The 26,359-nt window shown below is 41.2% G+C and overlaps 1 protein-coding gene across 1 annotated transcript in view; it reads right to left on the bottom strand.

The window, feature by feature from the left end:
* Positions 1 to 26,359, bottom strand: part of LOC115398974 (protocadherin-15-like) — a 209,101-nt gene that overhangs the window by 62,105 nt on the left and 120,637 nt on the right. Inside the window, exons 14-22 of the mRNA XM_030106055.1 lie at positions 25,043 to 25,177; positions 22,611 to 22,760; positions 20,398 to 20,591; positions 19,392 to 19,524; positions 18,886 to 18,965; positions 14,994 to 15,087; positions 10,383 to 10,511; positions 3,410 to 3,715; positions 1,003 to 1,233 (exon numbers count right to left, since the gene is read on the bottom strand). Of these exons, the coding sequence (XP_029961915.1) occupies positions 1,003 to 1,233; positions 3,410 to 3,715; positions 10,383 to 10,511; positions 14,994 to 15,087; positions 18,886 to 18,965; positions 19,392 to 19,524; positions 20,398 to 20,591; positions 22,611 to 22,760; positions 25,043 to 25,177 (1,452 nt within the window). The remainder of the gene's footprint in view (positions 1 to 1,002; positions 1,234 to 3,409; positions 3,716 to 10,382; positions 10,512 to 14,993; positions 15,088 to 18,885; positions 18,966 to 19,391; positions 19,525 to 20,397; positions 20,592 to 22,610; positions 22,761 to 25,042; positions 25,178 to 26,359) is intronic.

Below are 26,359 nucleotides of genomic sequence, written 5' to 3'. Positions count from 1 at the left end.
GGGGTATTTGATAAAAACACAACAACAAAACAAGAGAAAAAAAAATCCATCAAGCAAGGGGGACATCAAATAACCCTGTGGTGCTGTTCCATGAAGAATAGAGTCGAATCAGCTCCATCTTTAGTCTTCAAGAAAGCTGCACGAATCTATTAGGCTCACATTTGCCATTTGAAAAGGCTGACATTGGTTTGATATCAGCGGCTGTGCAACGCCTTATCCTTACACGCGCCGTGTCTGGATGACAGCACAAAGAATGCCACAAAGCTTGTCCTTATCAGAGGACAAACTCACTCCACAGGTTGGCAGCCCGCCGCGGCGAGCGTGCTTATAAAAGCTCGGGCACTTCCTGCTTTTCCTGTGTAACGTCGACTTTGAGACAGTCACTGGAGGAGGAGGACTTTAGAGGTAAATGCATACACACTTGAAGGAAATAATCAGTGATAACACACCGCCATTGACACACACACACACACATACACACACATTTATGCATATACACATGAATAGTATCACGACACAAGGCGTCTAATCCTTTGGTTGGGATTCAGCTGTTAATCGCATGAAAGGCTGGAAAAGGAACACAAGCTCCTGAAAAACCTGACATAATTGCTGTCACAAAGCTAATGAGTCATTCAGATCTGGAATAGCACTGTGTGAAACGCACAAACACCTATCCATCAAGACCCGTTTTTTTTTTGTGGTTGTGCTGTGAGGATGAGCTGTTAGAGAAGCCAACGTGTGTTTTTCACTGAAGGAAATCCATCTGCCTTTAGAACAAGAGACAAAAGAAAACTGAAAACTGAACAAAGGCAGTGCAGGTAAAACACAGTCATATGACTCTGATCCCCCTTTGAATTGTGGGTTAGTCAAACGATCACTGTAAAATGCTGCTAATGACTCACCACATATCTACAGACAGTGCTGCGACTCCGAAGGGACAATGAGGACAGATGAAGGAACCACGGGGAGGTAACGGCACGCTGACTTTTCCAAGGCCCTTACCGTGATGCGGACCGTGACGGTGGCTTGCCCCGGGGGCATGACCCCTCCTTGGTCGACAGCTTCCACCTGGAAAGTGTAAGAGGTCCCCATGCCCATCGCTGCCAGGTCCTCAAAGTCCAGGGTCTGCAGCACGGCCAACTCCCCCGTGATGGGGTTCAGAGAGAACAGCTGCCTGGCCGACTCAGTCTTGATCCGATAAGTGACGTTCGAGAAAAGGTCTGAATCCACCGCCTGGGAAAACACCGAGCCAAACAAGAGGAATACATCAAAATAGAAAACTCAATATCTGAGTACTGAAGAAAGGATCGACTTGATAAAAGCAGAAATAGCTCAAAATTAGATGTTTCATACAGATATAAGCTAATGGGTTTAATAAGTAGACAATGAATATTCATGTTTCTATTTTAAATCTGCATTCCTATGCTGTAGGGGTTACCTACATCAATGATTAATCGGGTGGTTATGATTAAATTAAACCACAAAGGACAACTTAGGTTCATTGCATTAAATCACAACTCTCTGAGTCACCATACTTTTCTAGGCAATAAGATCTGTCTGCCTCCATGTGACGACATTATGATGGACTGAAAGGCGAAACAAAACGTAATGTGCCTTTTAACTACATTTAGTCGGGATAGACTCAAGTCAGGACTACCATAACGTGTATCACATGGGTACAGCAGACAAATGGCTACTGAAAGGCAAAAATAAATAGTAATGGATTTAGAGTGAAGACAAAGCGTGCATGCTGATGTGTTGTAAATACAGCTTGTGTGTCTGTCAATGAGCAGAGTGACTCCGATCAATGTCGGTACCCCTGCTGCTGCATCAAGCATCCACATGGCGGTAGGTTAAAGTTATCCGCTTTAATGCGCTTAAATACAGGAGATTGCAGTAGATATTCTCCAAGGCTGAAATGCAATTTTTCAAGAGTTTTGCTGAATTTGCATTACAGCAGTGATGAAGATCAGAGTTAAAGACCGAATCCAGCTGAGATGTGAATCTCCGGCGTAGCAGGAGCCAAATTCCCGCTTAGGCACTTACGGATTACCAAAAAGTTCATGGTTTATTGATGGCTGTTGGTCACATCGCAGAAACCCAAGGATGTGTGACTGAGTAGAGGTGAGCGCATTTCATATCTAAGGCTGATCGAGCATCTATCAAGTGCTGCAAGAGTTCCCATCAAAGGATTCCATACATTTTTTGTATTCTGTGTATCTCACAGTGAACGGTTTCTAAATGGGTTTTGGTTAGAAGCCTGAAATATGGCCACTGTGTTCAACTCAGCCTCAACAAGTCTTATTTTATACGGGAGCATAAAATGATTTCTGAAGCCTTTATGCGTATTGAAAAAGCGGTTTCTAACACTTCTCACTACATGGCCTTTAAAGCCTCGCCTGCCCTTAGGCTCTGGAAACGAATTCTCACTAAAAGCCTCTCAACCTTTAATTGCTCCAGTTATAAAAGGTGGCGATTAATAAAGGGAAAGTCAAGCATCTAAATGAGAAAATATGAGAAAAGTCAATATGATCAACGTAGATAAGAGATGGATGGACTGAAACACCGATTGGTCTTTATGGTCTCCCTGTATGCCAAAAACATGGGTTATGAGCTCAAATAAAACTTACATTAAAGTATAAGCCTCATGCTTTAATCTACCAATGTAAACTCGTTCTTCTTTTTACAAGGCCGCCTCTGGTCTATCTCACTTCTGCTCTTTACATGTCTTGACTGCTGCCCCCGTCCATTTCGAGTTGATGGAGGTGTTGCCGTCTAGGAGATTAATAGTGTCACCGTGCCACTGTCACTCACGCTCCTCACCCCCCTCCTTCTGCTCCTCCACCCCTCCGGCCTGATCCCCTCCAGGAGATGTCACTCACAGTATGCCAGCAATTACTCGCCCCTCTGCTTGTATTTGCTCTGCATGCAACACGGCTTCTCTTTACATTATGCGTCAACATTCCACTGTGTCGAAACTATCCAATAAGATACTGTGGACCAATCAGAAAAAAGACGTTTTCTTTTTCAAATGTATCTGACAATGAATTAGTCTGTCAGGCTGGAGGAGAAGAAAAAGCTACCGAAAGCCGGTTAATACTTGGAAAAAAACTGCATTAGGCTTAGCCCTGTCGGGAAAATGCCCAGAAAGCCGCCACAACAGGAGAAAAATGTTTCTCTCTGCCGTGTATGTAAGGGTTGTGTATGCTAGTGTCTGAGAAAATGCTCGTGTCTGGAAAGGCTTGACATTTTAAATGCTAAACCCGCCCGCTCTTGAAGTTGCGAGATGCTAAAAGCCTGTTAACACAAGCGCCTACGTAATGTAAAGGGAGACAGGAGAATAAGAAAGAAAGAAATAAAGAAAGACGAGCGCTCTGACTGTAAACACTTGGCACTTGAGGTTGCTTACACTTAGCTTGAGGATGAGCGTTCCCCAAGGGCTGTTCTCGGGAACGTTCACCACATAAGTCTGCTGCGAGAAGACCGGGCTGTTATCGTCGATGTCCGTGACCCGGACGGAGAGGGTCAGAGTGGTCCGCCGAGGGTCCACCGCTCCGTCCGAGGCCTCCACCACCAAGTCGTAGTGGCTTCTTAGCTCCCGGTCAAGTGGCACTCTGGTGTAGATGCTCCCGTTCTTGCTGATTAGAAATAAGTCTGGATGATTCACAATCCGGTACTGCACCTGGCCGTTAGCTCCGGCATCTGGATCGGTGGCCTGTGGAAACAGAATATAATTGGAGGTTCAGCTCTGGGAAGATTAATGACAACCTTGTAGCCGGTGTAGGTGTACAAGAGGTATTAATGTCTGGGCAGCGTGTCTTTGGAGAGTATTCCTTAAATTGGTCTTTAGTTTCAGTTCTGACATTGAACTTGGTTGCATCATACGTTCAATGTATCGAAGGAAATCCAGGAGATGTGGGAAAAACACTCACACTGTTTAAAGTAGAACCAAGAAAAAATATCTTTACCTTAATTTATACAAAAATCAAGATACTTTGAACCTTTTTTGGTGGCATTAGTAAAATATGTATTCATGCATATAGCAATTTTTTATTTTGTGACACTTGATTATGGATCCAACAAGTGAATCATTAGTCATATCACAGATTTATGATTATTATTATTAATAACAATTTTTATTTTTGAAACCGGATGGTAAAATTGTGAATAAATTTGAGAACGTCGCTCACTTCATCCAGATACTGAGGGATCAATCATTATGGCTGCAATGCAAAGGGATCAGACACAACCTCCATGGGAATCAATATGAGAATCAGTGTCTTGCTCATGGACACTGGGGAAATGGGGGCAATTACACATTTGGGAATACAATCTAAACCTTTGATTTTTTTTTTTTTTAAATAAAAACAGAAAAAAGTTCCTGCATTCACCTACTTTTTGTGTCACTTGTTCACCCAACATTTTGCTGCATTGATAAATGTATTCATTGCACTTCTGAATCAGTCTCATTAGGTAAAAACATTAAATTTTAATAATATAAGTAGTATTCGGTAGAAGTTGGTGTTTGAAAAGAAGGAATAAAAGTAAAAAGTTTTTGGAGAAAAAATTTACACAAAATGCAGATACCTAAAAAACTGCCTTCACTCCCTCCGCACAGAGATAAAGCCTCACAGAGATAATTCGATGGAGGAGTAATAGTTTGTTAATGTCATGTCAATTGAAGCGTAAATAAAGAGTCGTGATTCACTCCTGAAGCGAGTGAAGTGAGCTGCATGGAACCTGCGGGAAAAGCTGCAAATCCATTTTCCTCTTATCAATAACAGAAAAGCGATACATATTCACCCACATACAACATATGAATACCTGAGTTTAGCAGTGAAAAGCAGAGGCATCATGCTTAAGATAAACAGCAGCTGAAGTCAATTTGATCCATACATGATCTATTGGAGCTCAGCTTTATCTTAATACCTCTTGTATATTTGCAGAGGTTTACTTATAAAGCCACGTACACTGCAGCGCGGAGTCAGAGCCAAAACAACTTTCACATTTCTCGAGATCGAGATTAAAGTCTGACAGAAACTTCTGAGTAATCATCGGGGAGCAAAAGAAAACACCACATCTTCTCATACAAATTGTTGCATCTCATTAAAAAGAGAGAAAGAAATGCTGGATCAAAGTTTAACAGCATGCATGTGACTGCGAAAGAAAGCTTGGAGAAGAGAATCAAACAGAAAAGAGAAATTGTTTGAAAAACGGGGAGAAAAAAAAAGCTGAAAAGAGGCACAGGGTGCTTTCTGTGATCCTAAAATGATCCAGCTGAGTGAAAATAAGTTACCTGCTTTACAGATTTATGGCAGGTCATTATTATGCCTGTTCATGTAAGTGTGTGTCTGCTCTAACAGTCTCCTGTGTCGTTTTTTTGGAGTGAGAGAAAGAGAAAACGGGAGAGGGAAGAGGACAAAGACACGCGTAGATCAAACTACATTTCATCTGTCTGCTTGGCAATGATTCCTCAACCTCAGTGCAAGTAAGGACAAGGCGGCACAAAACAGACAAAAGATGCCTCAACGGAGCTGAGGAAGGAGGGGCAGACTTCGCATAAACATATGACTGCTGAAAGTGCTCTTTAATTAGTTTTACACGAAGCCTCTGACAAATAATGAAAGACAAAACAAAAAAAAAGGACCTTTTGCATTAAGCTTTTACAAAACTGAGCGATCGCACTGTCTCAGGGTAGGATGGAGAGGAGTATCTTGTTTCCCACAGCAGTAAGAGACACCATAATTAGACACACAACAACATATGAAAGCGGGTCATCAGCCGTGAAATAAAAAAAATAACCTGCACGAGTTCCCATCAATCATCAAAGCAGTATTAGCATGGATGTAGCCAGACAGACTGGTCAGAGCAGAGACGCATACAAACACTAAGACAATAGATTTCAATAGAGTTAATTGTCTTTCAGATTCATTCACTGTAGCATTTCAAACATGTACCCATTACTGGAGCTCCCCCGTTTCTCTCCTCAACTCAAACCCTTGTCTGAATGACGAGTTTTCTACACACTAAAACAGCGCTAATAGAAATTTTTGATAGTTTTTTTTCCTACTCACAACCTTTGCTGCATTTAGTGTTTGTGATGAAAACAATGTTCACAGTGAGATGGTTTTAAGTCTTGGTGAAGTCATTACATGTACAGAGCAACAGCCAGGAAAGTGAAGGTAGTTTCCACACAGAAAGCAGCAGACAGCAGCCCGTGCAGCCAACTGTGCAGGTGCTTAATGTACAGCAGCTAAAACAAAGCTTCAAGATGTGGTGGACTCATATTTGCATAGAACAATCGGTACAATGAATACCTAAACCTGAAGACACAAAAGTTGGATGCATTTCTTACATCTCGAGTCGAATGAGAAACAAGCAACACATTCCCACTTTCAGGAGAGCAGCTGTGTCTGTGCACTGCAAATCTGAACCGGAGGCAAAGAAAAAAAAATGTATCTGTCTAAATATATATGCACACATTTATTTGTCTTGAAGCACTGTACTCAGTTCACTTTATCAAAAAAATAAAAAAAAAATATATCACAATCTAAATAGACAGCATTATATTAGCTGTAACAATTTCCCATGATGTTCCCATGACATGTTTGACACAAATTCTAATCAATTTGTCCTCCGGTCATCTGCATTCTCAGATTATGGCTCCCTGCTAGGAGCAAACAGACTGGCGCTTATATGAGGTGGGATTTGTCAGTCACAGAACAAATGACTCTATTAGCGCAACCAGCAAAGCTGTCATTTGTGATAACCTGGTAAAGCATCTCCTGTCGGTGTAAGTGTGTGTAAAATAGGAACAGGTGGGAACCCGTTCCAATTACTGTTACGATAATCCAAAATGCTTTAAGGCTAACATTAAGCTACTTAGCCGCATTATGCATATGCACTGCAGTCATCTTCACTGCTGGCAATTGCCTAAAGCTTTCAGGGCTGCATTATTGCTGCCTGCAGGTGAATTCAAGGAAGTATGAGGAGGAAAAAAAATCTGTTTCACGAAAATGCACCACATCTAAATCCGAAAACTTCCAAAGTATTCACCCATCCGTCGGTATTGTGTTACTGCTGCTGCCCTGAACAGGTTCAGTGAAGAGGCTGAAGTCCATTCCAGCTGACACAGGGAGAAAGGTGAGATAAACCCTGGACAGGTTTCCAATACATCACAGCGCTAACAGAGAGGCAGACAGTCGCCCCGACACATCTGCACCTACCGACAATTTAGAATCACCAATTAACTTAACAAGCGGTTCTCTGGGCAGTGGGTGGAAGCACACACAACACCCACTTAAAATCCATGCATACAGAGGAGCGAGCATGGACTTACTGTAAAACAGAGTATATGTAGTTTATTTCAGAACTCTCCATCTCATTGATTCCCTATTCTACTCTTGACTCTCATCCAGCATGACATGTAACAGTAAGGCTGCAGGCTACTGTTTGACAGGGAGAACTTATACAAGATACACACTTGCACAAAGCTCTTCAAAAAAATAAATAAATAAATAAAAAAAATCACACATCATAAGATGCTATTTGGGCTTAAGAAAAGAGTGCAAGCAGCAACTGAACATGTGTCAGCCTATCATGATGGGTGATGAAACGCGGAGAAATACTTAAGCGGTGTACATTAAGTGACGACAGTCTGGATGCTAACTGTGTTGCTTTTCCAATTTTTTTTTTTTTCCTTCAGAACTGGCACATTGACAAAGACGCCAATGTCAGAAATGTCACACTGTGACTGGATGCAACAGATCAGTCATCCTGCCTTTACTTACATATTCTCTTTCTTTCATGACATATATTCTCCATTATGAGATAGAAAAAAAAAGTATTTGTCTAGTCTTTTTTTGCAACCACAAAGTGTAGAGTCCAATAAAATATTAAGATTCCTCCATCTGCATTTCTAGGTGTAATAAATCCTGCCTCCTTCTGCAGTTTGCAAATGAGCTAATGACTCCAAGAAGACTTTGGAAAGTGTTCAGATGTAGCAAAGGGGCATTTCATACACATTTAATGGACTTATTGGCACTTGGGACTTAAATGTCGCATGCACTTATCACTAAAACAGAGTCCTTTCCAAGGCAGAAAAGCCCATTTCTCGCACTATATGAGCACTCAATCTTTCTTGAACTTTGTCTGCAAATGTAAATCGTACATCAGACTAATGTAAAACAAAACTCTTACCATTTCTATTATCGCTAGGCAACAGGTCAAGTTTATTCCGCAGCCTCATCCTGGGGCATATAGTCTCCACAAATAGTATGCAATGAACATGATCTCCTAAAATGAAAATATGTGCTCAGTACATGCTAAAGTGAGCAAAATGTGTCCAAACTATAAAAGGATTACATGAGGGAGATACATCAGAGAGAGGCATGAGGATATTCTAGAGACAAGCTGTAGGTGGACAAGGAAATATTAGTTATGATGAATTAATTAACACTGAGGCAGCTCCTGCTGTGTGTGTCTTTCCCTTTCAGTTCCTCTTACTCAATTATGAAAAACACAAACTTTTCTATGGAAGCAAAGTCAAAGCATCATCAAAAGGGGTAGAATATATCTGAAAAAGGATGGAGGTGCATCTACATTCAGATCTATGTCACAGGAGCAGCCATAAATCTATAAAAGGTTTATATTGTGGAAAATGATCAATATTGGGAATTGTCACATGATGGACACAACATAGCAGATGGCTCTATACCTGATGATTTTTTAAAAATTTTTTTTGTCAAAAATGTATATATGCTTAATGTTGACTTGATGGAATTTGCATAATTGATCACCTGCATGTACGACATCCAAAATATAAAGCATTTTAAAAGAGCCTCCATACCTTCTTGATCAGCTACAACAGGCTAAGCTGGAGCCTCTTGATGTGCATGTGCATGGAGAGCGGGATTGTGTTCAGCTAAGTACTTTAATGTACTTTTCTTTTCAGTCAGAGAAGCAGAGCCTCATCTCAGGCTGGCGAGGAGCCAGCTGAGAAAAACCTCCGGAAGCAGGACGGGGAAGGGAGGGAAGGAGTCGGTGGGGCGGGCTAAGCCCCAATCTAGCTGCTGGCTGCCATTCTGAGAAACACTCGGGAGTGAGAGCGAAGGTAGCTTCCCTGCATGCAAACACCGGGCTTCCTTTGTGTGTCCTTTTGTCTTATTTCACACTTCATAAACCCCCAACATTTAGAGGTAGTATATTATATCACTGTCTGAAAACTGTAATGGGAAGCCTAATGCTAAAAGCATATGTCTCGAAAGACGAACGTGACCGATATGACAATGTCTGTTTACCCTCGGCGAACGACGGCATTTCCCGTTTGCATGAGCAACTTAGTGACAGGATAAGAAACTAACATGACAATGAAATAAATACTTATCAAGCCATGATTCTTAAAGTGATTGTAGTTTACAGACTTTATTCTCCGTCACAAAGATGAAATAGTGTACCTGAAGTGGAACAGCTATGAGATGCAGGTCAGTTAAGGGTAGTTAAATTAATTCTGCATCATTTATTGAATGGTAGCTCAGTAAATGAGTTGATTCAACATTTTTATTGTAGTGTGAACCTGTACAAGTGAGAAGCAGCTGAAACAAACATCCAAAGAAGAAGAAGAAAAAAATATATATATCCAAATACAGTTTCAAATATTGTAATAATGCCTCAAGCCATCTCCCAATTTCCCAAACATTTAACCTTGTTTACTATTTTCAAGCAAAACTCTGAGCTGTATTGAGTTTCAGACGGTTTCAAAACTCTGAGTTGGGAGGAAACGTGGAGATTCGGGCATCCTATCGTATAGAAAATCAGACTGAAGCTGTGAGAAAATGGGAGGCAGAAAATAAACAAACCATGAAGAAAGGGGATTGTTTCACCTTACGTGAAACGGTACATGCATGTAAGTTATGAGTTTATTCATACAAGATGTCAGTTAAATAATTATTAACTAAATAGTAAGCCAATTAATCTAAAGCTTGAGTCATGAATAACTGGCTTCCCCCTGCGGCCAGTATCACTTTCTTTCATTCTTATAAAAGAGGGGAGCAAAACTGATCTCCCCTGGACTATGATTAAAACTATTAAAAAAAAAAACAAAACAAAAAAATGACGACGACAAAAAAACAAACAAAAAAAACATGGTCTAAGAAAAAGGGAGCTGTCATTTCTCACACGCTGGCAGTAAACGCCATTTGTTCTCACTCCTCCTGTTCTCTGGTTGCAGTCATGACACAGAAGACAGTATAAAACATGAAACAATGAAAACGCTAGATTGGCTCGAAATTTCAAACAAAAGGGAGGGACTGTAAAAGTTGGAAGAAGAGTATATTTCACAAAAGCACAAAAACAACATCGTTCTTTGGAAACACTTCACTCACCCTGATTCGTCCTACAAATAAATTGGCCTCTTCCTCTTGCACAGTGAAGTTGGTGGGAATGGTGGGGTCAAACTCAGGGTCGTTATCGTTGACATCGGTGACGACGATGTTCACAGTCGTAGTGGATGTCTAAAAGAAAACAACAACAAAGTACTGAATAAAAAAAAAAAAAATCTAAACCGTTTATATTCAGATTGAAGAGTCATTGCTAAATAAGTGACATTACTTCTCAGGGGTATTGAGCTACACGAGGCTGCAAAGATTCAGCATGTTACACTTTTGATTATTCATATCTAAGAACATACTCAAACTTTTTCGACTGCATGAAAATGGTATAATTTCAAGCAACAAGTCAACACACTGGTGTGGCTTGCCAATAAAACCATTACATTGCTTTCAAGCTGTAACAGAGAAAGGGAAATGTGGGCCCAGCAAAGCAAGTGGAGCTTTAAAATTTAATTCCTGAGCATGTTATAGCCCTCTGAAGGCCTGAGTGTATACTGTTTTTTGATTTCTCATCCATATTAATAACTGTAGAGGTATGCAGCCAGGTGCTACTAGATATTATTCAACTCAGATGCTTCTCTGAATTCAAACGTTCAAACAGAATGAAACATTATTAAATGACATTGTATAAAATGCTGCTATTAAAGTAATTCACCGCTTGTGAAGAAACATAATTAACCCCAACAAAAGTAACACCAACAAAAAGGTCCAGCTGTGTGTATAGTACATCTATTCATAATTTATGAATCACTTACATCCATTTCCCACAGAATAATGATGTGTGTGTACTGCAGTTAACAATCAGGAGAAGAATGAGCAAGGTTACTGGATGAAACTGTGAAGCCAGATCTGTTACAACCACCTCCTTAGTAAGATGAAACAAAGTTCAGAATTTAAACACTCCCTCTACCGGACAGAGCTGGTATAGGTAATGGATGGATGTTTTTATGCGACGCCAAAATCAGGCGGGAGCAGAAAATTGCCCGCAGCATCGTCAGAGTTCATTCATTCATTTACGAGGCCAGCGCGGACCAGTATGCCGCTTTTAACCTTCAAACAATGACACAGTAGTTACACATGGCACACTTCTATAAATCATCTTAGAAAGTCGCTGAATATGCAGAATCTGTAATTTCTCAGCGCCAAGGGATGAACACGTATGCAAATAATGGAGTGAATGGCCTCCTTTGGGGGACGAACGATGGTTGGGCGGTGGGAGGAGTTGGCACCTGCACACAGAAGACAGCCGTTGGACGTTGCCCTGCCAGATGAGACATTCACGTCACACCATGAAGAATACGACCCAGTAAACGCCACCTTCAACTCAGTTCATTCCATAACTCTGTTGCAACTTCAATGTGAAGACACAAGACGCTGCCGTTCGCAGCGAGTGGGTGCCGCTTATTTCTTTCTCATTTTACAGAAGACCTGAAGCCAATTAGTTCCTTCATCCTGGTGTGGGTGTTCCTTTCAAAGCCAAAAATCCCACCTCTGTGGACACGAGCGTGATTAATGAGCAGCAATTATTTATTTAACATAGAATATGGGGCTCTGTGATGTCTCTGCTTCAGTCTGAACCATCCACACTTTGCTTTTAAGTGACTGTCTAGACCAGGGGCCACGTCGACGGGACTGATATGAGCAGGCAGTTGTGTGTGTTTTGAGAGAACAATTTCATCTGGTTGACTAGGAGAAGTTTTTTTTGGGCGGGGTGTCTGAATCTGCTCAGAATGTAAGATTAAGCTACAAAGAGAATATAAATTGTGAATTCATCAGAGTGGTGAGCACAAATTGTTCCATGCACCAGTAAATGAAGATGTAATGAGTTAATACAGTCGTACCAAGAGACGTTTGTGCATTTGCATGCATGTCAATCCCCCCAAAAAAACAAAACAAAAATAAAGATCTGGTGCACATAGATAAGGTTAAAGTTAACCTGTGGTTAATGTTACAATAAGTCAGAAGTAAATTGATATAATTCAATGTAATAGGAAAGTATGAAAAAAAAAACAAACTTGCCCACACCAATTCAAGGACAAGTAAGCTGAGGTTAGCGGATGGAATGTTTTATTTATTTTTTGTGGTGTGTGTGTGTGTGTGTGTGTGTGTGTGTGTGTGTGTGTGTGTGTGTGTGTGTGTGTGTGTGTGTGTGTGTGTGCCAATTACAGTTATTTTGGATCGAAAAACAAACCTGAACCACCAGTTCTTGTTGTACAGTGGTGGAAGGTTATGGTTAGACTGAGGACCACGTAATTGCATTACATCAAGGGAAAGGCCTGGAGAAGATGGTACTGTAAGAGTGTGAGTATGTGTGTGTGTGTGTGACTATATTCAAAGAGAAGTAGCACCGGGGGGGAAGATGGCTCGCTTCGCTCCTTGTGTCACGTTGCCATGGCTACCAAAGTTCTGTGCTAATTACACATCCAAACCCCTGGTGTCTCCGTCCTTTTTTCCCATCACTCTCTGTCCTTTCTTTCCTCTCCGCCTGTGCATATTTTGATCCCTCTCCTCCTTTCAGCCGGTCGTGCGGTACTCTGCCGCACTGAGCGAGGTGCTCCACACTTCCACACTCCGACAAACCTTTACTCCTCTGCCTTCATTCAGCTCCTTTGGCGTGGTGACAGAATTTCTTCAGAGCTGTGACATTTTGCCCACACTCCTCCAGTAATTCCCTCGGTGGACCGGAGCTCACACACACAACCCGTCCATCAATAATAAGGCAAAGAGCACTAGTATGATTCCCTCTTTCAGTCAGGTGAAATCGTACACACTCTTTTATTTACTTGGTCTTTTTTTTTTTTCTCTGACCCTGTCACTGTCCATCTTCTCCTTCTCCCCCTTGCTCTCTCGCCGTTACACTCCTGTCTCCTTTCACGCTCTTATTTGCTCTCACTCGCTAACGCAGTAAACAGCGGCTTCTCATCCGGCTCCACTTGACCGACACACAACGCCTGGCAGTGGATGAAAAGGAGCTGTCCAAGTGAGTGTTTATGAGCGTCCAGGTGAGAGGGGGGACCATCAGCATCACTCCGGCGACAGCTCATCAGCTAATGTTCATTACCCATCACACACTGCATCTTAAAAAGGAAATAGCAATTCACCTTTGCCTGGAACAGAGACAGCTACAAAAACCGAGTCAGCCGAGGTGAAGTCTAATTAAATTAAGACGGTTGATATGATTATCGGCTCTCAGTGGGAGACAACACAGCCAACACTCACTTAAGGTCTCCTGTTTCGCCAAGTTACTAAAACACTGTGCATGCAAACGCTACAAGTTGACGACTCAGGCATTGGAAGTATTGTAAGCGAACTAAACTTATTTTACATGACAATATTAGTTTGTAAGTCATGTAAAAACATCCGCATATAGCCTTGAGCTCTGGAAAACATTGATCAAGTTTGTCAGCTACTGCTGACACAGAGGTAAGAGCAAAGGAATGGTGAAATCCCTCATTATCTGGACAAGAGGGATTTCAGGAAAATATGCTGCTGGTTGCATTTTGAGGACTATAATATCCGGTATATTTAGAGCAGGGCCTTGTTAGGATCTGACAGTTAGTTTCTTTAGTTAGCTATGCTTACATTTTTATTTTTAAAGTTTATTTTTACTAATTTCATGGTCGTACTTAATAAAAAATGCCTGGTGAGGCTGCTCAACAACACTGTGTGCATTAAGCTCAGTGTTTTTTTTTTCTTTTTTTTTTCTGAAGTACGCTGGAACAAAGCCACATTCAACGACAATTACGCACAACAGCCCAACAAAAGCACAGCTGAACCAATTTGTTTGCTCAGACCAGCTGGAGTACAAAGCCTCACCTTGCTTCATCAGCATCTTCAACTCAGATTCTATGGGAATGTTTCACATCTTTATAATACAACTACTTTCAACAATTACTACATTAACATAATAATAACAACATTGTTTTTTTTTTTCCTTTTTTTATGAAAGACTAACAACACCTTGCAGATGTAAGCTTTTATTTGCAGTAAAAACAACGCTAAACTACCTTGTGCACATAAAATCTAATTTGCAAACTTTTCAAAAGCGCTTTCGTACTCCATTTGCCAGTGAAGTGCATTAGCACTCGTACTGGTTTCTTATTGCTCAGTTCCACTACAATTGTAAAAAGCAACACCTGGGGATTGGCACTAACTCTTGTTTGAGTAGATACTCCTGACTTCTAGACTGACAGGTGCAAAAGTTTCTTAAAAAATATCTCCAACGCAGTTGTTCTGACTGCAGTTATTTTTAAAACAGCTCCCATTAATCTGTGAGGAAGTCCCACTAAGGAACTCAGCAGGGTACCAAAGTCTCAAAATTATCATTTCTACATACAGATTGTGAGCTAAAATGAGCAGGCTGCCTTTGTTATACTGGTAATGCATTAGTCTGGCATGGGGAAAAAAATGGTGTAAGGACATATTTTCATCCTGTTACTGGCAGTGTATTGAACTCTGAGTTAAAACATGACAAAACATCCTTGAGTTAATGAAATACTTGGGTAAGGTAAGTCAGTATGCTTGTCGTATTTCGGCTACATGTGCTTGAAATTATGCAAGATCATCAACACAGAGGAATCAAGCTTTAATAGTTTTTCGTCTTACCCCTCCAGGGTTGCCATCAGATGCCGTGACAATCAGACGATACTGATCAGTGGTCTCTCTGTCCAGAGGCTTGCCCAGAAGTAGAAGGCCAATCCTGTTGAAAGAAGAGTCACAGAAGACAATCGCTGCAGGTCTTAATGTGGTAAAGTGTTCTGAGTCATCTCTGCAGTGCTTCTGACAACATGCCATTCTTGTTTTGCAATTTCTAATAGTTCATGAAAGATGCAATTGCAAGTGATGGGGGCGGGGGGGGGGGGGGGGGGGGGGGGGGGGCTGCACTTTAGAGCTTATTTACTTCAGGTTTTGACAGATGCGTAACGCATGGTCACTGATCGAGGAGGATGAGTTTAGGGCGGGGAGCAGGTGGGAGTTTAAACGCTCCCACTCTGTCTTTTCTCTGTGTAGGCAGCCTCTTACTCCCAGAGCGCACGGACTACAGACAGCAAGATTCATGTTTTTCTTCTAATGACTGCAGCAGACACAGGAGCCCTGCTGCTCATTCACAAGGTATAATTTGGCTCTTTGGCTTTCCAAACACAAAGTGTGGAAGCATTCCCGTGCACAATGCTGAATTATCTTTGTTTGCACACAGGCGCGCTGCACACGTGGGCTTAAGTGCAGCCGCATGCAAACACCAGCCGCACACACTGCATGCGAAAAACAATTTCACTGCCTCACTCAGGAGAGCTTCTGCCAGAACCGGAAAGGGAAAGACGAATGCATCTGAACGCACCGCTAGATTAATGCCCGTCGCAATTCCCTGCTGCACCCCCCCCCCCCCCCCCCACCCCCTCCCCCTCCCTCAGCCTTACTCCTTCACATTTCTAATTTAAAGCTCCTGTGGCCAAACACTCCAACCAGAACCTGACCGTTACTTTTCCTCCTGCCTCTGCAGCACAATACCCATCAAAGTGTAACGCCTCATTTTAAAATCTGACAGGCACATCGCCGAAGCCTTGATAATCACTGTCTTATTTCTTTAAGCGCCTCGCCTCGAGTGACGGCGAACGTGCTGATTTGAATCTGCCAGACCCGATGATCGGTGGTTCAGGAGGGCAAACGCAGATTTCTCTAAACCACAATAAAAATGCAGAGCGCCATCCTTCACCAACTGCTGTTCTCATGTTTATTTATGCAAAAGCAGGAGGGCAGAAAGTTGTCCACGCTGTGCTCTGTGAAGCTAAAGGTAGATGAAGCTTTGATGATGATGATGATGATGCTGTACATTGATAAATGTCTTAATTACAGTGAAATGATGATGATCTGATGGTGATTATGACAGAGATTAGGAAGATTAGGTGGCCCCGGAGAGTTTATTCCTCACTCCAGCTGCAGCGTTGAACTACACTCCAGTGACTCGGTCTGAAAGGTTCACTGATCGTGTGTGATAGCGCCCTGCCTCCTCTCCCCTGCCACCATAAATGAAAAGATGTTGTCAGATGTATGGGCTGCTGTTAACAGCGTCGTCTGGAGTGTCAGCGGCGAGGGTTACATGCTATCCACCGAAGCCACACAAACATTTGATCTCTCATTCCTGTCAGATCATGTCGCTATATGGTGAACTAGATTTGATGCACGGGACATGAACTCCAGGTGGCATGAATGTTTTATCTGACAGCATGTTAAAATAATAAAGAGAAAATCTGACTTCTGATTTCAATTCTAAGTCTCAATTTTCAATCACAGCTGACTTTCTGTGAGACAGTTGAACATTATAGATGCAAGGATTAAGCATGAGAAGCTCTGGTAAAAAAACAAGACAGTGTGCAAGATGCACCACGGCATTTAATTTTGAAGTCAAAGTGTGAACATAGCAATACTGTATAAATGATCCATTGCCTCTTAAACATGATGCATGCAGAGCCCTTCATAAGCCAGCGATGCTCTTTTGGTCTCTTCCCCGTTGCTTCATCCGCCATCCTCCAGTGCATGAATCCTTTCCACATGCATGCATTGTAAGTAAGTGAGTGCGAGTAGCCAGTTGGCGCCTTAGCTTGGCTCCCACTTCACGACTGCAAACATGTTGGAGGTGGTCTACAACCACAGCAAGACGCTGTAACCCCAGAACAGTTAATTGTGTGAGAGCTTTTCCACGTTCTGTAAAGTGGTCCTTATGCTGGAAATGGCCAAATCACTTATAGAAAATTCCATGCTCAGTTATTTTTAAACAAAGTTTAACTTTCTTGAAGACGGAAGGCCGCCAACTCAAAAACCCTGAAACATGCAGAGAAACAAGGTTGACAGAAAATCTTCATTTGATGCTGTGATAAGAAAACTAACCAAACCCAAGTTTGACTTGTGGAGATTCAGCTGCTACAGCAAGTCATCCTCCTCTGCCAAGCTTGGCGGTTTGATTCTGCGTCTTGCCCCGTCCATGTATCCGAATATCCTTGTGCAATTTTCTGAATCTTCCCAGGGTGGGCAAGCTATCAGTCACTGATTTAATTGTTGAGAAAGCTCCAACTACATTATGAAAATATAAGTGAACTCCACTTTCTCGTGTACTTGCCAATATAAAATATGCCTCAACGACTTAATGTGCAGTATGTCTCAGTCACGTTTTCATAATTCGTCTGAAGTATCCTTTAAACTGATACTTTATAGATTGGATGTCATAAAACTTGTTTGTTCCATAGGTATGAGTTTCTCCTCCTTCAAATCAGCATCTGCATTTCTTTCCAGTGCACTGTCCACACGTAAGCGACACACAGAAAGAGTAATTGGTGAAGGATGAGTAAATACAAAACATTTCCATCCCATTTTAGAGACATTTCAGACTGGAGAGCCCATTATTCATAATAGTTGGCTTGGAGCTGCCTCATACGTAGCCTGAATCTGAACATGAGACTCTCTTCACTAAATCATATTGGACTTTTGAGGATTGAAAAATGAAGGAGTGGGACAGAGCTCTGTACATAGCATACTCATCATATGCTATATCAGCACCTGCTTTAAGTTATTATATTGATAGGCTGCAGAGAGCTTGTGATAGGGGTGTAATATTTCAGGCAAATGGAGAATGTCCTAAAGGAAAACACGTCTATTTATTTTAGAGAGATTTCTGTCATATCTGGTTTCCGAGATTGCAGAGGCAGTGGCAACATTAGCCGTCTCTCCCCATTTTAATTGCATCACCATGTTTTCCTGCTACCATTAACACTACCAAAACACTGAGCAAACACTGCTGCAAAAAATACATTGAAATTCAACTACTGTGAAGCATAATAAGAGTAAACAAAAGGCTGGGATACAGTACTGCAGCACAGCTTGTCCTTGCAAAGCAGAGAGACTGAGGATGTAGCCTAAAAGGCCTTAATCAATTAGTGAGAAACCTGCCTGGCAGGGCCGTGCGTTCTCAGTCTCTCCATGTCTCCTCTCTCCATATTTACTTGCTTATTTAATGGATGGAGGAAAAAAAAAAGAAAAAACTGGCCAGTTCAATATTTCATGCCTTTTCCTTGCTCCACATCAATGGCAGAGTGAGGTGAGTTTTTCAAACGCTGATCCTCCACATGATATTGAAGTCAGGATTTTGGATTACCTTTTCTCCTCAGAAATATTTAATATTTCATGCTCGGTTTAACACAACAATTGTTAACCAAAGTCACACACATGCTGGTAAATCAACACATTCAAATCACATCTCTTTTCTTCAAAAGCACAACCTGATTACAACCTGTTAAAGACCTGTTAAAGTTTGACGTCAGTTGGACTGCAGTCCAGCATCATTTATCAGTGTTACTCCATATAAGCGTGCTTCGGAGCAAACAACGCACACAAACACAAATAACTTTGTGCAGTTTATCTTCAAAAACCTGCATGTCACTGCACTTTGAGCTGAGACGTGAATACTTTGGGGGAAAAAAGTTAGCAGAAGGCCAACCGGACTTACGTCTCCGAGAGGTTGAAGACGTTCTGGGAATCCCCACTCAAAATGCGGTATGTGATCGGATCATTTTCTCTGTCTGTGGCCTGAAGAAAAAAAAAAAAACAGAAATATGAAGGCCATATGGTACCATTAAAGCTCAAGGATACAAGGTAGTGCAGGGGAGCGGCAAAAAAGCTGGACCGGAATGAAAACAAGCAAAATGCCTGTTGGACAGTGAAATGTCGGGGAAGGGGAGGAAGCGAGAAAATCCTCACAGCAACAAACACTAAAAAGTTAAACTCTTGAAAAGCTCCTCCTTTTCATCAATGATCAATCATTTTACACGATATATATATATATATATATATATATATATATATATATATATATATATATATATATATATATATATATATATATATATATATATATATATATATTTTATCCCGTGTATTATTTTTGTTTCCCATCTTTGGACAAACATAATACAATGAATGCATGCTACATGAAGGTGTGTGTTGATAACTCGCCTGCAGATTGAGAAGAATGGCTCCTATCCTCATGGCTTCACTGACTTCCAGGTTGTAGGTGAGCAGAGGGAAGCGAGGGGGGCTCTGGTTGTTTGGGGGCAAAACCTCAATGTAGACTGTGGTGATGGAGCTCCTAGCAGACAGAAACACACATGAGCTGAGTTACAGCATCAGTTACCTTTCAATGACCTGTTGCCCACAGCTTGGTAAGAAAAAAGTGTAATATATGAGACAGCGATGTGGCTGAATTTTTCTTTCAGATCCACCAAAATGTCAAAAGACAAAACAATCCTCTCAGTCATGATTTGTTCATGAGTGTCTTGTTCTCCGCTGTTCGCAGCAGCACACATGAAAATGGAACTGACGGACACAATTATTTATTCATTTGTTGTGAGAGATGTCCTTTGTTGAACTGCCGTGAGGGCACCTGCTCCGTGAGACGACTTGACATGAGCAGTGAAGGAACCATTGTGTCTCCATGTCAACCTGAAGCCCGGGTTGTTAAAATATGTCAGAGCCGATTTCTGTCTCACTTGGTGAAATGAAAAAGGACCTCAACCCCACCATCAATTACAGTGTCATATATTTTGCGACAAGACCTGAAATAGTTTTGCTTTCTTCAGAAAAAAAAGACATATTTCTGTTCTTTAATTAGAGCTCCGAGAAGAATGACAATGGAACAATTCATACTTTGACTCACAGCAGTGTATTAGAAATGCGACTTCTACATAATTTAGCTCAGAGAAAACTGTGAATAACTGTGAGTGCATATTAAATCAAATGACACTTGTAAAATAATACTTGTTTGGTGCTTCAACACACTGCAGCTTGAAGACAAAATAAACAGACTAACACAAATAAGTTAATAAAGTGCAGATTAAATTAATGACAACTAAAAAAAAAAAAAAGCAAAATCACATTCCATCCAGAGTTTTTTTTTTTTTTTTTTCCCCTGTTCAGAGGAAAACACCCTGGAGAATTCTAACAAAGTGCAAAGCTGCTCTACCTTCTCTGGGTCTCTGGTGCATTGTCAGAGGCCTTGACGGTAAGTGCATAAGATCGTCCCACAGTTAACGTGACACCAGGAGCCACAGTGATACGTCCAGTGCGATTACTGATGATGAAATCTCCTTGGGCGCCGGCCAGGATCTCATAGGTCACCAAACCATTCGATCCCTCATCTGCATCCACTGCTGTTAGCTGAGAGAGGAAAAAGAAAGAGATTAAACCCTACAATGCTGCCCATGACCATGGCATTAAACACTCCGCTTTAACCTGACGAGTCAACAACGAGGCAGCAAATAAATACATTGAGGCATCTTGACATGGTGAAGTCAACCAGCAGTTCCAAGCAAACTTCAGAAAAAGGATAAAAGATGATGCAAGTGGCACTAAATGTAGCAAGGTTACTGCAATTTCAGAGATTGCCAGTTCACTGAGACTTTCATGTACAGCCACCTTTAGAGGCTACAGAGAATAGACTAAAAAGAGAAAATATCCAGTCCTTTTGACAAATGTGCCGTTTGAAGTGAGGTTGGAAGAGAACGGCCGGTCGGAGACCGCGATCACTCGTTATAATCAAGGTATGCAGAAAGGCCTTCTGTGAACAGTGCTGACGGTCGACCGCGGCAGAAGATTTCTGTCAGCAAAGAATGCCATGAAGAGTGTGGAATCATGGAACACCTTGCTTGTATCAACAGTTCAATCTCTCACTGTAATAATGGTCATGGGTAAGCTTTTTATGTGTTTTTTTCCCCCCCATAAGGATGACCCACCAGGTCAGAAAGTTTAAACCACCACAGACAAATTAAAAATGACTCTCTTTTAAATCTCAGCTGCTACAAAGTGGATCCAGCCCAGAGCTAGCTTCAGTCAATAGCTTGAGGTAACAGCCTGGAAATCATGTGATGCACTGTTATTACCTGATGTTTTTCTGACCTTTGCTTCATGTACGCACAGTAGGAAATGGATGGTATTTAGCTGAAAGCCTACATGTTACTGAAGTTGTAATCCTCCCAGCAAATGCCTGCAGGGCAGATGACCATAATGCTAATTTACTGTTTTGATTGGCTGAAATTAATTATACATTTAATATAAAATAGCATAATGACAGCAGTTGGATTAAATTCTTTTTTTTTTTTATAAGTAAATTGAAGTGTCTTGGACAAATATATAACTTCTTTCATGCTCCCTTATCAAATGATTAGAGAAACTACCATTTCCTTCAATCCAATTATTTAGGGCATCCCGCTGCTTGTAATTATGAGCCCTCATGGTGTAGTTGGCTTCATATCTTTAAGGCCTTGAAACTTTAATCCGAGCTACCCCAACCCTCTTTTCTTTTTTTCCATGCTCCTGACGTTGAAGTAAAAGTTGCAGCATCAAAAAAGCAGCAGCATTCTCCGAGGGCCCGCGGCTCTCATAAACGGCTTATAAAAATCGGTTAGGCGGTCATACCAAACACTCCCTGAACCCTGTCCTCATTTCAGGGAGAGTGAAATGGCTGGGGTTTTTTTTTCCGAAAACGATTAAACTTGACCTTTTCAGTGTCTGACATTTGTTTTTTTGTTGTTGTTGTTGTTTTTTTAAGGGTGAGTCTCTGCTGCGAAGAGAGGAAGGATCAGCTGAAAGATCAGGCCCTGACTACCAAACTAGAGACAATGAAATAATGAAACTGCCCACACTTGCAGTGAAATGCGTTTGGGGACTCATATAGGGCTGGAAACAGCCTTGAAGTGAACCATGCTGCTCCCGTCCTCACATACCGCTGTGCTTTATGCATCAGCATGTTTGGTCTTGCAGCAAAGTGAAACCAATTGATTTAAAGATTGAAAGCTAGTGGATCAATACAATCAAAATTGCTTTGCGATCCCAATTGACAATAACAAGTCCAACTTAATTAGGGAAAAAGAAACGAATCAAACATGTTACGGAGAGAAATAACTCAAAGCGGGTCATCCTCAGTGTTGCACGGGCCTGAGATAAAAACATTTCCTCGGACTCGTCTGTCACGACTGCAAACGGATTGAAGGGAAGCGTTCCAGAGCTTCGCCTGTCAACACAGTGCACTGAATCGTTGTACTTATTTGCTTTGAGCGTGAAAGAACGTGTGCGAGAGAGATTTGCCCTGATGGGGACAAAGACGGAGGCGGAAAGGAGAGCGCCACAGCGAAAGACCGGAGGAGATGGGAGGACGGCGGCGATTGCTGAATTGATTACCTGCAGTACAGTCTCCCCGGGCTGCATGTCTGTGAAGACTTCCACGCTGTAGGAGACCTCGGCAAATGTGGGCGTATTGTCATTGGCATCAATGACCAGGATGTTGACAGTCACTGGACTGCTCTGCTGGACGCCATCTGATGCCACCATCTGTAAACACAAGTGAGCAAAAATATTTGTCGTAGCTTTAGAAACTGGAGACGAGTAAACAGAGTCCACTTGCTTTCAGGATGGGCTTTTCTTTTTGCCTTTGATGAGAGGAATGCCAAACAACAGCATATTTCTCCCCAACATAATAACATCACTCGTACTTTGGCTTTTGTACATGTTCATTTTTCATTCCCTTTACTCTTGGTATGAAATACAAACCGAGCAAACTCAACGTTGGCTTGTCTCTGGTGCCTCAGATCACCAGGACTTGGAAAGTGGGGAAAATAGACTGAGCAGAAAAAACTTGGGGGAAAAAAAAAAAAAAAAAAAAACTAATGAAATTTACAACAAAAGAGAGATATAAACAACCGAGGCAACAGTATTTGAATGCAATATTTCTGTGATGGAAAATTGCTTCTCCTCTTCAAGAATGTTCACTCTGCACTGAAGAGAAAATGACACATCTTGCTGGCTGTTCTGTACATCAGGAGTATAGATTTGGAAGAAGCGAAACATTACAGTAAAGCAGTTAAACAGAAATGCACAGTGCATATGACAGGTCAAACAGCCTGTATTTGTTTTTTCTTTTTTGTTTTTTTTAGATAGGAAACAAAAAGGGAAGATTTGCAATCATTTAAACTGTACACAGGCACTCATATGTGTTTAAATATTTAGTAATATTAAACCCTACCTGCCTGCTTATCTCTATTTCCTTTTCCTTCATACACAAGCAATAAGCAGGAAAACAAACCAAAACAGAATAATAATAATATTTGAAGGCTTATATCTATCTAAATTGAATCAGTATGCCCCTCTAATTCCAGTCTGGTATATACAGAGAAATAATAAATTCATTTGATCGTAACATTTACACAAAGACAATTTCTTAATACCATTCCCTGAAATAACATCATTCTCATGAAAGCCGCAGCACAACCCTCAAAGCTTGCAAGCAACTATAAAGTGAACATTATGTTACCAAGCTTTTAGGGGGGACTCGACAAGCTTTGCATTTATGAAAATGTCTGATATTATCGCCAATTAAGGCTGTTTCTTCACTGCACTCTGTTCAGTCTTGTAAACATGTTTCACCCGTTTTATGTCGAGCACTGAAGGAATACACATTTTGAGCTAATTGGAAATAACATATGGACACAGTAATGGTGATACATCGATTGATTGATTTATCTGATTGTTTTACACAAAAGTCTGCAAATACACATAATGTTTGGACAGAGTGTTACTTTATGTAGCATACGACACATGCCTCATGAGTAGAATGCTAGATGTGGGCCGAAGTGATTTGGCATTATGTTGACATTAAAAGAATCAAATTAGGAAAAAAACAAAAAACAAAACAGTAGACATGAAAAAGGTAAGCTTGTTAAAAAAAAATCAACCAGTTCTTCACAATACAGCATTAATTAGAAGACAGCCATGCCGTGACACCACATTCAAATACAATACAGATAAAAGACAACAAGCCCATAGTATAAGGGTGAAAGAGAGCAAACGAAATACTGCTAAGACCTTGGGTGTCTTTAGTCCTTTTTAATACAGTGATCCAGAACACTGTCAAATAAAATGCCACCAAATACACAAGCTTTGCTTCAGTACAGTGAACCAAAGAAAGCATGAAATGAAGCTGCCAGCTTTCTGGGCTCACAGCTGTGCCAAGCTGATTCTAACGGCACTGCCTCAAATGTCGGCTAGCCAATAAAAAAGAACAATGTCCCACCATGTTATATTTGTACCTTTTACATCAATAACATATTAGACACGGTCAATGGGAAGACAACATGACATGAAATGAAACAGTCCTTAAATTCACAATAAAGTCTGGTTCAGGTGTTGCTAACTTGCAGCGTCCTTTTTAAAATTATATGAAATATGAAACAAAGAATTCATAAATATAACTATATTTTTGTCCTTACTGCCAGCAGTTCGGCCTACTACTTCCCTGCATGTCATCTCCATCTGTAGAAATATCCATAGAGACAAAAGTGATTTTTTTTTTTTCTCTTCCCTTAATACAAAATGAACAAAACTGCCCAGAGACACCCGTGTTAATTTTGTACATCAAGCAAACTCAACTGTCTTCGTCTCAGTTCCCTGCCATTTGGCCACTAATAAAGGTCACACTGCTGCGGACGTGTCAGGTCAGCTCTGCGTCTGCAGCTCTCTCTCGGTATAGCGCTAACCTGTGACTTCTATTAATACACACCAAATCGGAGATGTAGGTCACAGGGCTTGCAGATAGTTCCACAGAGTAGGAGACCTACCGTAAAAGTATAGGCCATCTGTTTCTCCCGGTCCACAGGTTTGAGGAGCCTCAGGTGGCGGATTATCCCGGTTGGGGTCAGGCCGAAGATCGCGGTGTAGTCATCCAGAGTAATCTTCACCATGGGATCTTTTGTCTTCCAACAGAAAGATGCACAAAGTGTGACATGTTACTATGGAGACATGAACATTTCATCATGGGTTTTTTTTTTTTGCTGTTGTTGTTGTTGTAGGGAGGACACAGCTGCGGGGATGTGGAAACCTATCAGAGTACATTTTGATCTGCCCCAGACATGAAAATGTAATCCGCTGGCAGGTCCCGTGCCTGTCTTCAGAAGGCCAGGATGAAGCTGTAAACTCTCCTGTTGGCATCAGTAACCAAACAATGCTCTGGACATGACTGGATCAAAAGAAGAGGGAACAAGAGTAAATAACGTCTGCTAAAAGGTCGAAATATCTCACAGTTACAGTTCCTTTCAAAACATGTAGGCTTTACTATCTTTGTCCAGGGCCTTCGGATGTGCAATTGGCTCCTAACAGGGGCAATTTACTGAAGATGTATCATCACTACTGTGTTAGCAAATAAACTTGAAGTCCATTGTGTTCCTTTGCTGCAAGTCGTCTTCGATTCACGTCCATCAAGGAGTCCTCTTAAGAGTTTGGTAAACATCAAGACTGGGTGGCTTATTGATTTTGCTCTCTCTGTTTCCACTTCACTTTGATTTGTTAATCTTCTTCAAAGACTGAGTAAAGCTATATTTTGAAAGATGAACTAATGGCAGCGATCATTTTCTTTGGCGCCGCTGGTGCGTCACAGTGTTTTCATCACTCGGTCAATTAGTACAGTGTATTGAATTAAAAAATGTACACACACGCACACATGCATGTACAATGATTTAAAAACAGAGGCGCACTAATTTTGACTTAAAGAAATGTGGAGAATATCAGTCTGCAAACAAAGAAAGCCAACACTTCAAAACAAGAAACGCACTCCAAACGCACACTCCCATTAGACTCCCAAGAAGTTGATGCATAAAAATAAACTCTATTAATCTGCACACACATGCATCAATACTGGAGATCTGCTTAGTATTTCAGTCACTGCTTAGGAAATTCAGAGAAAAACAAAAACATACAATTTCTCCTATAATGTTCTCCGCAATAGAGTGACAGAGCTGATGATTATGAGCTGAAGAAGCATGCATTAACGGCAGGGATGTCCTGAGTCAATTTGCAGAAAGTGGATGAAGCTCAACAAGGTTTTTCTTTATTTAAGTGGATCAGTATTAGCTACATAAAGCCAATCCACTTCAAATCCT

Source organism: Salarias fasciatus, chromosome 13 (genome assembly GCF_902148845.1).
Source record: "Salarias fasciatus chromosome 13, fSalaFa1.1, whole genome shotgun sequence".
Classification (NCBI taxonomy): domain Eukaryota; kingdom Metazoa; phylum Chordata; class Actinopteri; order Blenniiformes; family Blenniidae; genus Salarias; species Salarias fasciatus.
Note: the sequence above shows the minus strand (reverse complement) of the source record. Positions and strands in the feature narration are given on the sequence as shown.